The sequence below is a fragment of the Drechmeria coniospora genome, chromosome 03 (assembly GCF_001625195.1).
Source record: "Drechmeria coniospora strain ARSEF 6962 chromosome 03, whole genome shotgun sequence".
Taxonomy (NCBI): Eukaryota; Fungi; Ascomycota; class Sordariomycetes; order Hypocreales; family Ophiocordycipitaceae; genus Drechmeria; species Drechmeria coniospora.
In genome coordinates, this window is record NC_054391.1 from 4,304,736 (window position 1) to 4,316,993 (window position 12,258).

General features: G+C 59.5%; 3 protein-coding genes across 3 annotated transcripts; 1 reads left to right on the forward strand and 2 right to left on the reverse strand.

Annotated features, from left to right (window-relative positions):
- Positions 1 to 771: 771 nt before the first annotated feature.
- Positions 772 to 5,397, forward strand: DCS_06881 (uncharacterized protein; the record flags this gene model as incomplete). Its single annotated transcript, XM_040804168.1, has 1 exon — positions 772 to 5,397. The coding sequence occupies one exon, from the start codon at positions 772 to 774 to the stop codon at positions 5,395 to 5,397; it is 4,626 nt and encodes a 1,541-aa protein (XP_040654272.1).
- Positions 5,398 to 5,783: 386 nt separating this feature from the next.
- On the reverse strand, positions 5,784 to 6,960 carry DCS_06882 (uncharacterized protein; the record flags this gene model as incomplete). Its single annotated transcript, XM_040804169.1, has 3 exons — positions 5,784 to 5,921; positions 6,010 to 6,821; positions 6,918 to 6,960. 3 exons carry the CDS (start codon positions 6,958 to 6,960, stop codon positions 5,784 to 5,786), a joined length of 993 nt encoding a protein of 330 aa, XP_040654273.1.
- A 1,003-nt stretch (positions 6,961 to 7,963) lies between these two features.
- DCS_06883 (uncharacterized protein) lies at positions 7,964 to 11,392 on the reverse strand (the record flags this gene model as incomplete). The annotated part of the gene is made up of 6 exons (XM_040804170.1): positions 7,964 to 8,361; positions 8,426 to 9,375; positions 9,457 to 10,662; positions 10,822 to 10,890; positions 10,945 to 11,040; positions 11,097 to 11,392. 6 exons carry the CDS (start codon positions 11,390 to 11,392, stop codon positions 7,964 to 7,966), a joined length of 3,015 nt encoding a protein of 1,004 aa, XP_040654274.1.
- Between the last annotated feature and the right edge of the window lie 866 nt (positions 11,393 to 12,258).

A 12,258-nucleotide genomic window follows, 5' to 3' on the forward strand; every position in this document is an offset into this window, starting at 1 on the left:
GAGAGACAGGGAGGGAACCTGTTGGGAACCTGCGACATGCTAGGGAATAGGTACGACACCCGCGTAATTGTTCATTCCGACAAAGTACACGTGCGGTACCTTTTTCTTGTTAAGTCGCCCGCCACGTCAGGTATACTGGCTGGCTCCCGGCTGCGCTAGAGAAGTTCAAGGCTAGCAAACTCGCCTACTGGCGCCTCCAACTAACTCCCTGGAGATTGCCTCGAGACCCGCAAAGCCGGACGGACTCCTCTCCTGTCGCTTGCTCGCTCGCTCCGTCCATCGAGTGCGACGCTGACTTACCTCTCCGGCCTACTGCTGGCTACTCGTACGGGACTCGCAAGACCCAATCGAGGCGAGCAATATCAAGCCTCGGCCAGTTCCAAGTGCGAAGCATCCGACCGACGGGTCAACACAGGCAAGTTGACGATCGACCCTCGAGCCTCGGACGGACGGGCCGACCTCGTTTCATCAAGGCCGACACAGGAAGTCGTTCCGTCGGCGAGCCTCGCGAGCTGAGCTGCATCGTCCCGGCATCATTATCCGCTGAGATGGAGCCCGGAGGAGCAACGCCTACCAGAATCGCGCTCAACGGAAGGACCAGTCGAGGCTCGTTGCCTCCCCCTCACCAAACACCAGCGCGCTGTCTCGTCGACTGCGAGGACAAGGTTGAACAGGGCACATACTGTACCATTTGACCTGCTCCCTGCCGAGCCACGCTTCTCGGCTGCCGTTTCCCGAGCTCCGCGTGCGGAACGCAGCCGAAGCTTCGACATGGATGCTGCCGAATACGATACCAATACCCTTCTTGTCGTGAGTCTAACGGACCTCGCAGGGCCTCGAATGACCCTGTCACGCCGCGCCGACTGTGCTAACGTATATGACCCATGTCTCCAGAGCAATATTGCATCAGTCGTCTTTCGTATTTACGAGTCTCCTTCCGACCTTGGGCAAAATTTTGTCCCAGCCGCGCTAGAGATCGAGAGCTCGCTGCGAACCAGTGGCCATGTTGTGTTCTATGACCCTGCCCGCCGCGGCATCTGGCACTTTCAGATCGTCGGCAAGGAGGGGCACGATCATATCACGAGCGAAAGACTCGACTCTTCCCTCGACCTCTGTGGATACAAGCTCGTTCTCGCCGAGGAGGGTACCCTGGAACCGGCGAGTCTGCCGAGGGCTCGCACTCAACCTCAGCAGCAAGCGGCCACCTCAACACCGACCAGTTCCATATCCAGCGCGTCCGCTCTCGATCAGTCTCAGCGCAATACGCAAACGTCGCCTCAATCCGCTCTCGGCTCGAACTCGCAAGAAGAAGCAAAAGCTGACGACCAAGTCGGAGCGGATTCGAAGTTGGCATCTATCTTGACGACATACGAGAATTTCATCACCGCCCTCCTTTTGTCCATCTCATCCACGTTTTGCAGCTTTTCCGGAGCGACTCCTCTCAATTACCGAACAGTTCTACTTCCACCCAGGCCATTGGGGAGACCTCTTGGTCCAGACGACGACCAAGATGCCGGCTCGGAACAGGTACCCGTTCTCGCGACCCTAGGGGCATACCTGACAACCACCGGAGCACTCGTTGTCAGCTTTGGCCTCTCCCAATGTACTGGCCTTGGCCTTTTCACCGGCTCAAGTACGCCTCTGCTCGGCACGTCCATTCTCGCTGCTCCCTTTGGAGTTGTCGCTAAGAATCAGTCACCGGCGACCGGCGAGGCTGGGACGGCAAGCCTAGCCCAAACACCCAATACGCAGGCCCTGAGCCATCATGGAAGAACGGACCTCCATGATTCCTTATGGAAACAGGCCTGTTTGAAGATGCTGAAGTTGCGTGGCGTTGCTACCAACACTCTCTCAGACTGTTCTTGGGTGAACCTGGTCGTATCGAAGCCAAAGCTGCAAGGCGGCCAGGTAGATTCCAAGAGGGCCAGGTCCGTGGGCTCCATGCTCACAATTCCTTGGCCGAAGCCGCTCTGCTTTCGTAAGAAGGCCGTCGAAGTATGCGCGACAAGCCGAGTCGGAGAGACGCTCCTCAGTGGTCACGAAGAATGCCATGACCCGTTGGCCAACGCAAAACTTTGGTTCAGCTCTGCTGCGGAAAGGGACGAGAAGATGTCGAAGCGAGTAGCCGAGCGGGCAGCCACATCGAAGGAAGCCAGCCCTACGGACACTCGTGCCCCGAAAGCAAGCGCATCCTCACCTGCAGCCGTCCGGCGACCGAGCACGGCAGCAGCAAGTGCTATCTATCCAACTCCTCCAGACGGGATCCAGCCTCCGAATGGAGCGACTCCGTCGTTTGACGGCGCCGTCTCGAGCCCTGGAAATCCGTTATCGGCCGCTCTGACCACTGAGACGGATACACTGCCTTCGAACACGATGGCCACGGCCGACGAGTTTGATGTCGCCATTGACTTTGATGATTCAAAAAGGCAACGGAGCGATAACAACCTTCTGGGTGTTTCGGATACTGTGTTTGGCGACATGGCAGGTGATATGTTTGGCGACAACGACATCACAGAAGCAGACTTCAACTTTTTCGACGAGCAGCCGGGTGAACTGGATCATGAAGCGCCAATGATCCGTACAGGTAGCGACAGCCGTACCCGCGAGGATGCTCCAAGGCCAGGGGAGCCACCATTGAAGCCGGCGGGCGACGCTGCCCCGGAGCCACACGATGCCGTGTTTGCTAAGCCGGAACTGAAGCATGCTAGAAGCTCGCACATTGACGGTGCCACGCAGCGCGGTAGAGATGGAGCACCGGGGCCACGAGGGGCCACGGGAGGCACGAAGCGTCAAGCCAGCCCCTTTGACCCCCATACAGTATTCAAGCGAGTGTGCGCATCGTTGGAGGCTAGCGTACGGGGTTCCGACCGATCCGTGCCTAACACATCCAGGATGAGAATATTCGAAAGAATGAGCTTCGATCCAACTCTGCCTATGATTAACAGGAAATATGAGCAAGGGGGACAGTTCGACTACAAGAAAATTTCCAGCACGGAGAAACCCAAGCTGGAGCCGGGCACGCTCCCCGAAACGGACTATCTGAAACGGCACGGAAGGCAGGGGCGACGATGGAGAGATGCCCGGTTGCAACCCAGCTCCCTGATGAAATGCGTGACGACGATCGAGCCGCCAACCGGGCAGCCCAGCCAAGCAAAGGACGGCTCCCAATCGGATGACGACGACACCAGCGCTGGTTCGGTTCGAGACGATTCGAGCTGTACAACCGAAGAACCAACATCGCCGCTCAAGTCGAGCGTCAAAATGGCGACAGTTGAGGACGATGCTGTCTCGCAGGTGCCAGCACGAGATAGCGACCAGCTCGAGGAGCCTGACCAGCAGCTGGCGATGGAGCTTCCGAGGCTGACGAGGCCGCAGAAGCCAGAGATGCCACTCTCTGTCCTCTTCTCCGACCCGGAGCCAGTACGGATGGACCTTCCCCTCGCCGACGAAGATATGATTCAAGTCGCACAGATATTGACAGATCAGGCCGCCATCGGCTCTCTCGAAATCTGCAACGCACATAACGACATGGATTCGGATTCGCCTACGGCTACGGACCTCGGCTACGAAGCGATCTCAGCAGGCATGAGAAACGCCATGGGCATGTTTCAAGACATGGTGCCATCGCTGTTGAGGGGGGCTGACGCCGTCAGTCTCAAAGATTTCTTGGATATTCTGGACGCCCCTCTCGTGGGGCAACCGGGTCGACTGCAGCCTCGGCAGATTCCTGGGAGGGATCCCAATGCTGAGCCGCTGCGAGCGACCAACCTCTACCAGATTCCGGGGCCCCATCTCGAGGTTTGCCGAGCAGACTCGAAACTGTCCGTTTTGCCAACCGCCGTCACGTTCTGGGAAAGTTTGGGGCTTGGGCCGTCGTCGGGCGGAAAGGACGTCACATCTGTCTGCGTATTCCCAGGATGGAGCGGCATGGCCGATAACGTCGAAACGTTTCTGGACCGCTTGAAAAGTGTGTACGAAACGTTGAAGCTCGGTTCGCTGCAGAAGATGCCCTTGTCGACAGACATGGAAGATGGCGTGATACCGTATGAAGTGGACAAAATATCGACGTCGCCCGACGCCACCGTGACGGGACACGGTTCGTCCCTCGTTGACAGCATGGAAATTTTGCGGGGCGCCATCAACAACTTGACGGTAACGGACACCAATCTTGTCGTGTATTTTGTTTACTCCCCAGGCAGCCCTTGGACGATTGTCGAGGTCTGTGCGGCATTCCAGCGATTCTTCGACTCATACCGGAAGTCCCTGGCGTCTCAGAAAACGGTTGCGGCGAACGAGCTGGTATTGCAGCTCGTGTCAGCCGACGTCCTGTCGTCGTCGAGGTCCAAACTGGTGGTTACGCCTCCGACGGAGCTCGTCAAGCTCTGCATGCAGACGTATGACCGCTGTACCAGCTTTGGCGGTTCGATGCCAGCGCCCGCCATCAGGCTCGAGCCGTCCCTGCCCCGGGCTCTCGATTTCAAACTGACGGTGTCACCGTCGGTGTCGCTGATGCGGGAGAACTCGTGCATACACGTGGCGTACGCGCTGAGCGTCGACGAGAGATGGGTCACGGCCGCGTGGACGGATGATCGAGGGAACCAGCAAGAGACGGCATCGTACTGCCTGGGACGAAGGGGCCGGCCGAAGTCTCGGTCCCTCAACAGAGTCGCGCGCGAGATATGGGAGTCGACGCTGGATTTGATTTCCGTCTGCAAGATCCACTGGCGCATCGTTATCACCAAGTGCGGGCCGATGGACCAACAGGAGATTGAAGTTTGGTTGGAGCTGGCACGCAAAGAGACGTCTGCATCCATAGGGATGATGCTGATGACGGTCGACACGAAGCCTTCGCTGCAGCTCATCCCGCCGGCCGTCAAGCTGCCGCCTCCGCCCAGTCCGTTCTTGACAACGCCAGTGTCGACACCGTTGCCGACGCCGCAGCCCAACACGGCGTCTCCCGAGCAGAGCGGGACGCCAACGACGCCGACCCGAGATGGCAGCGGCGCGGTCGGGACGCCCGGAGCGGATGGCCAGGATCTTGACGGGGACGCCGTGCTGTCGGATGCGACGGAGCAGACGTGGGGCGCCGTCGTCGGCCACAGGCTCAACAACTCGGTCAGCGTCCTCGACTTGCACCCGGCGCTCGTAAGCGGCTACTTGATCAAGCAAACGGGGACACGAATCGAGGACGCGCCGGCGGTGATGGAGGTCAACCTTGTACACACGGACGCCAGCCCCCGTGCGTACGAACCGCATTTTCGGGAAATGCTGCATTCGTTTCGCGCCTTGGGCACCCTCGCACGAGCGAGGGGCACGGTCGACAGCGAGACCGATGTTCGGCCCTGGCACGTTGCGGCTGCCGAGAAGGGGGTACGAGCCATGTATCTACTCATGTAAGCTCTTTTGAGAGGCGTGGGCGGTCAGCCCGCGATAACTCGGTTGTCGTGCTTGGACTCGGCAGCGTTGTCCATCCGAGAATACGATTGGCGATAGATCAAGTTGGATAGTAGGTGGTTAGAGTCAGTACATTAGAACAGGAATCTGCTACGAAGTACAATTTTCAACATCGAATTGAAGAGAAAGTGTACGCTTCTGGCTTCGCCTCACCCCCACTGCTTCCGTTTCCTCAAGGTACAGTAATGACTTAGATTGCTTGCCCTATCCATGTTACGGGGCATCTGGTCACAGTGCACCTTTGGCATGCATGATGTCGGGATGTTCCGAGAATCCAGTTCCTCCATCGAATAGGGCAGAGGCAGACATTTGCACCAGCATCAATTCATCTATAGCTTGGGTTCGGGCTGGACAAGGGACAGTCGCTCTCGCAGAGATTGCTCTGCTTCCTTCTCTATGCGCTTGACCAGGACGTCGCAGGTGGGAATATCGTGGATGAGGCCGATGACCTGGCCCGTCGTCCATACCTGGAGAGCGAATCAAAATGTTAGGATACCCGGAGGAAAGAAGCATGGCCCAGGCTCGGGGGAGGGGTGACGAGGGAGGTTTGCTTACGCCAAACTCAGGGTCGCCGTTGATGAAGACCTCCTTGCCGCGCTTGCCGCTAACGAGGGCTGCCACCTCGCTGAACTCGCCCGTCGTGCTCTCCTGCTCGACCTTGAGGGCCTCGAGGGCGACCTTGTTCTTGTAGAGGCGGGTAGTGTTGCGCCAGCGACGGAGCAGAAGCGTCGTATCATTCTCGTCGGCCTTGACGATCTCGTCCTTAATTCTCTGATGCACGGGTGCCTCCACCGTGGCCATGAAGCGGGTGCCCATGTTGATGCCGCAGGCGCCGAGGACGAGGGCGGCAGCGAGGCCCCAGCCGTCGGCGAAACCACCAGAGGCGATGAAGGGCACGCCGAGGGTCTGACGGGCGCGGCCGAGGAGTATGAAGTTGGTGATGTCGCTCTCGCCGACGTGGCCGGCGCACTCGAAGCCGTCGATGCTGAGGAAGTCGACGCCGAGCTTCACGGCGCTCTGAGCGTGGCGGATGGTGGTGCACTTGTGCAGGACCGTGATGCCGGCCTTCTTGAGCTGGGCGATGACGGGACCGGGCGAGTTGCCTGCCGTCTCGACGATGCGGACACCCTCGTCGATGACGGCCTGGGCGTAGGCTCCGTAGTCTGGCGGCACCATGGCCGGCAGCAGCGTGATGTTCACGCCGAATGGGTTCTTCGTCAGCTTGCGGCACCGTCGAATCTCCTCCCGCAGGGCCGCCGGCGTCGGGAAGATGAGGGCGGTGATGATGCCGAGGCCGCCGGCGTTGGAGACGGCTGATGCGAGGTCGGCGGTACCGACATGCATCATGCCACCCTGGACAACAGGCACTGCGACGGGTCAGCAACTATTCTGCTGGCAAGATGGCCCGCACCATCACCATCACCGCTGCCAGGAGGAGCAGCAAAGGCAGCAGGATTGCGTACCTCGGATGCCCAGCCGCCGGGTCAATTCTGTCGTAAACGGCATCTTAGCAGCGCCCCGACTTGCCTATCGCGATGATCGATCTGTATCTGTATCTGGCCGACTCTGGCTCTTAATGTCTGTATATTCAATCTGTATCCGTCGGCGCCGTCGCTGTCGGTCGTGTTCGAGAAAACGTCAAGTGGCTGTCTATGATGATAGCGGAGGACAACAGGAAGCGGCCGTCAACAAAGAGGTTGGAAGAATGACGCAAAAACGAATGCAAGAAGAAGGCATCGACACAGGCTGCCTTCTTAAAACCAGCTCCAAGAGGCCAAGTCTCGGATGCCATCCGTAATCGGTCACGCGTTCCGATACCTCGATATGCCGAGGCAACAGCCCCTAACCCTTGTCATGCCCCACATTTCCCCCCTTCCTCTGGCCCATTCCTCCTCCCACCGAGCTCGCTCTCTGCGGCTCCGCAAGCTCGGAGAGGTCGTTTCCCCCCGCCCCGCAAACGCTCCGCTCACATGCTTTCTCGGTAGGTCCGGATTGGATTTGACGCTCCGTCCGACCCGCCCGATCTCCGACTCGACGAAACGGGAGCAAACCACGTTGCCGACGACGACAAACGCAAAGTGCGTTGTCCGTGCTCCGTATGTGCAAGGAATTGTTAAAGGTCATCTTCGTCCATGGTAAACTGCGGAGTCCCCTTCAAACCTTAAACCTCCACTTGTCGCAGAACCACGCTTTGATGTCGTACGCGGCTGCGGAACGGAGTGTCAACAGGTCAGAACCGAGGCGATCAACGACTGATCATGCGACGTTCCAGAGAGCCGCATCGGTCCACCTGTCGCTCAGAAACCTCCATGATTCTTGGCCCCGAGAAAGTCAGGTTCGAATACCTGCCTGTACGGTTATTCCCTTTGCCAACATCATCGAGCCGGCGCATACGTGCATCATCGTGACGTGTTTTGCCCGCGCGGCTTCCGGCATCGTGGCCGCAGCCGCGACTTCCAGCAGGCCCATCTGCCGTCACGACGGGCCGGATGGCTCGCGTGGTTCAACTTCAACCCATGCCCGCCTCGGGTGCCATCCTGCCGATCGACCTCCTATCCAGTCGCTTGTCCACGAGGTCGGCGTACCCATCTAGGCTCGCGCCCATGACACGGACCAGGTCGAACACATGCGTTCCCTTAAACGTTTCGGCCCAGAGCCGAACCACGGCGCTCGCGAGCTGCCGCAGCTTGGCGCAGTCGCCTGTCGCCATGTCCATCTGTGGCGTCGTCGAGCTCGGTCCCGCGAGGGACGGGTCGACGGGCACGGCGAATTCCGTCTCGTCCAGCATCCGCCGCACCATCTCCAAGAGGCTCCTCTCCTCCGCCGTCGCCGGCGGGTCGGAAGGCGTCATGGCCGCCAGCGTGAGGAGCCATTTCGCGAGCAGGAGAGCGCACTCGAGGTTGCACACTGCCCGGATCAGTCAGCGCCCCTCCAACCCACGACTTCGTCAAGGGGCCGGGTGGCAACGTACGCGAATGCTGTATGCTCCATTCCGTCGACTTTGCCCTCGCGACGTAGTTGACACCCGCCTTGACGAGCATCGACAACGCGTGCACCGCTTGGAAGACGGCTCTGTGCAGTCGCCCGCTCCGTAGCAGCAACGGCGTCGCGTGCAGGGCGGACGCGATCACCATCGAGTCCCTCGTCTCGAGGCACCTGTTGGCCGGAATGTCCGTGTACAGTCGAATGTACGCGAGACGCAACAGGGCCGTCGCATTCAACGTCAGCGCCCCGCCCGTCAGTGAATCTGCGCTCATGAACTGGCCCGACTCGGCCGCCTTGAGATGGTGCTGCTGCTCGAAACTCGTCTGCCAGACGCGCAGCGCCTGCGTGACCTCGTCCACGTCTTCCGCTTTCAATGCCCGTTGCATGTCGAAGGGCGAGCCGGCGGAGAACGACGTCTGCTTCAGAAGGTACACGTGCTGCACGATGGCGTGCATGAGCACGTAGTGGCCCAAGGACGCCACGTTCGGCGGAAGACCCTGGTTCGGTCGGCTGAAGAGCCGCGAGAAGGCTTCGTGAACCGTCACCTCGTCCATGGGCAGCATCGACTGGCGGAGTTCGTGCCACTGCCACGCGCTCTCGGCGCGCCAAAGGCGGGATCGTACGGGCAGGCAAAGGTTCAGCTCAGACGTGAGGAGCGACGGCGGCACATCGTAGGCGATACTGCAGAGATTGAAGAAGCAGTATGCGATGAGCTTGGTCCTGTTGGCGCCCTCAAGCCGCACCCAGGCCTCCCAGTCCGTCATCACCGCTTGCCTCGTCTCGACGCTCAGGCCTTCCTCGCGAATCAAGATTGCCAGCGTGCTTTGCAGCGACAGGGCGTCCTGAAGGATCGTCTTGGCACCCCAAAGGCCAACGGCGAAGAGCAAGAGTACCGCCTGGATCGTTTCCAGCCGCGCCTGGGGCGTGTTCGGAGAGCTGCCGTGGGGCAAAATTCATTTAGCATGGCCGGCCGGCGCTGCGGTGAGTGCACGAACGGAAGAGGTGAAGGCAACTCACTACGGCTCGCGGTGCGTATCCTGCGTCGTCGGTCTTTCTGACTGTGCCGACGCAAACGAATGGCGGTAGCCGATGCTGGGTGAAGGCCGCGTAGAGTGCGGGCTGTATGACGACGCGGTCGGCAACAAGGCGTGCAGTTCGGAGCTGTGTCGCCTCCTGATCTGTTCCGCCGTTACGGCTTTGGCTGCGTACCAGAGCGCGTACCCACGCTTGCTCTCGAACCTGTACTGAGCGCCAACGGCGAGGATGGCGAGGATGAGCTCGGGCGCGAGCTCGGCGGGAATGAGGGTGGGGATGTGCAGAAATGGCAGGTGCTCGTGGAAGCCGGTTATGTAACCGTCGAGAAATCTGGTGAGCGTATGTCGAGATGGAAAGACAAAGTCGCGTGGCAAGACGGAGGAATATTCGTCGATTCGACTTTTGATGGCGTTATGGTCGACGGCTGAAATGCGCAACGACGGCACCCTCGCACATTCGTCATGCAGCCGGACGGCAGCGTCTCCCGGTTCACGCATGTCCGGGCCGAGCGAGGCAAAGCGGGAGGGAAACTGGGAGGAGGGTCTCGAGCCGGTTCGCTGGTGCACGTGGGCCGGCGAGCGAGACCATATGGCCACTTGTTGATCCGGCTCAAAGTGCGGCGGGAGGAGATGGGGCGTCGCGGTGAAGTCGTCGAGGAAGAAGTTGTAGTCGTCGTACATTGGCTGCGGCGGCTGCGGCGGCTGAGGTGGTGCAAACGCCGACGACAGGAGTTGCTGCTGATCTTCTCGGGCATGGTGTTGCGACATGTCGTTCATCATCGGCGCCATCTGATCCTCCGTCGCCAACGCTGCGTTGGACAGGACGTCGAGGTTGCAAGCAACCGATCTTGGCGTTCCTCGTGGGTCCTGCTGTCCGGCATCGGGTTCCACATGAGCATGAACCGGGCCATGGTGGTAATGTTGCGGGTGCTGCTGCGGTTGCTGATGCCTATGCTGATTCTGGTGATGTTGGTGTTGGTGCAGATGTTGGTGTTGATGTTGCTGCTGTTGCGCAAGTGCTTGTCTCGGTCGTGCAGCGGCATGCTGTGCGCCGCCGGTCTCCGGTTCCCCTTGGTTGCTCGGCAGGGAAGGTTTGTGGGAGGCTGCCGAGGAGGGTTTTCTCGGCCGACTGCTTTCCTTGCTGCCTTCCGTAAGGTGAACCAACTTCTCGTGCCTGACGAGAAGATCGCTGATGTCCATATAAGTATAATGCGGCCCGATCGTTATTCTGAATGAACCAAAAGTACGATGCCTAGTTGCATTCTCATGCAATCAAGGAAAACAACTGCTCATGACACGGTGCTCTGAACCAATATCGGGGGAGCGGAGAGTTTCAAAGGTCGCGCACAGATTGGGGAGTGAAAGGGGAAACGGTGGAGTGGTGGTGTCAATGGCAGTGATGGTAGAGGAAGCAGTACTGGGCAAAGGGCATCGCTGTTCAGCTGATGGACAGACTCATCGCCGTACTCACCGCCGTCCGAAAGTCTTCCCACATCGATCCCAGCCGCAGCCAAAGGGCTTTTCTTTGGTATGGGTCCGTTCATGTCGCTGCACATGCTCTACACGTCTATCACGCACCGGCTGTGTAAGCAGGGGAGTCGCGGATTTGGCCACGGCACTGACCTAAACCGCTTGTTGCAGTACTTGCAAGGCAGGGTCTTGGGCTTCTGGTCACGGCCTTGGGCGTGTTGTTGAGCCATGACTAGGGTGGCCCCCGACGCGTGCGGCGGAGAATCGTCCAAGGAATGGCCCATGTCCAAGGGGAGCATGTGGCGAGCAGAAGAAAGGGCTATCAGTGGCCGGGCCGCACCCTCCCGGACACGTACGATGTCGGAGGAATCGGCAGCGAGGGCATCCGGTGCTAATTCCAGCGTGGCTGATATTAAAGACCCAACTTGTGATGTGTCTCCCTCGTGCATGCAGGACCTTGTGCGTCAAGACGTCAGGCTCCTGCTGTCTAGACAGCGGCGGTTGCCTGGTGGACCTAGACGGCGGGGGGGGAGGAGGTAAGCGGACTATTTTGCTTGCGGGATCGAGCTCGCACGATGAATGTCCATGAACTTCTTGGCCAGGGAAAGGGAAAAGGAAGGGGGGGGTGTGGGGGAGGCTGAGACCGGGGATGGTCCGAGAGGGTGAGCAGTCTTCGTCGCAGCAGCAAAGGAGCAGCCAGGTCAAAGCCTAAAAGAGGGGCGTAGCTCCTTTCTTGGTGAGGTGAGGCTGACGCGCAGGTTGGATCGGTTCCGGATTTCTGACAGGGAAGCGAGGTCGAATTGGAGAAAAATAGGAAGGGCGAATATCGCCACGTCAGGAAACGTTCCAGAGGGGCGAGGGTGTGGGCAGGCGCGAGGCCGAGATATTTGGGCCGTTCGGGTCGGAGTCACAGGTGATGATGGGATGGGTGGCCAGAACAATGGCGGCCGAGCGCGGAGGAGCGACGGGACGAAGAAACAAGTGTGATGGTTCAATGCTACTGCTATTCGACGAAAATGGCGGAGCAGGTCAGCCACGGCTGGGTCGGGGAAACCGGTGATGAGGAGGGGGAGGGGGGGGGGGGGGGGGTCCGAGACAAGAAAGGAGCAAAAATCGAGACAAGAAGTGGCGGGAGGAGAATGCGGAGAGAGTTGTCAACCAACGTACGCAACAACGCACGCAAGGATGGGTATAGGACGTTGGGGAGGATGGGGGCAGCGTCACTGACGAGCAGCAGCGACCTTGGTAAGGGGGGGGGGTTCGCGAATGAAGATGCGGAGTGATCGAATCTGTCGGTGAGATCCAAGGGAGCAAG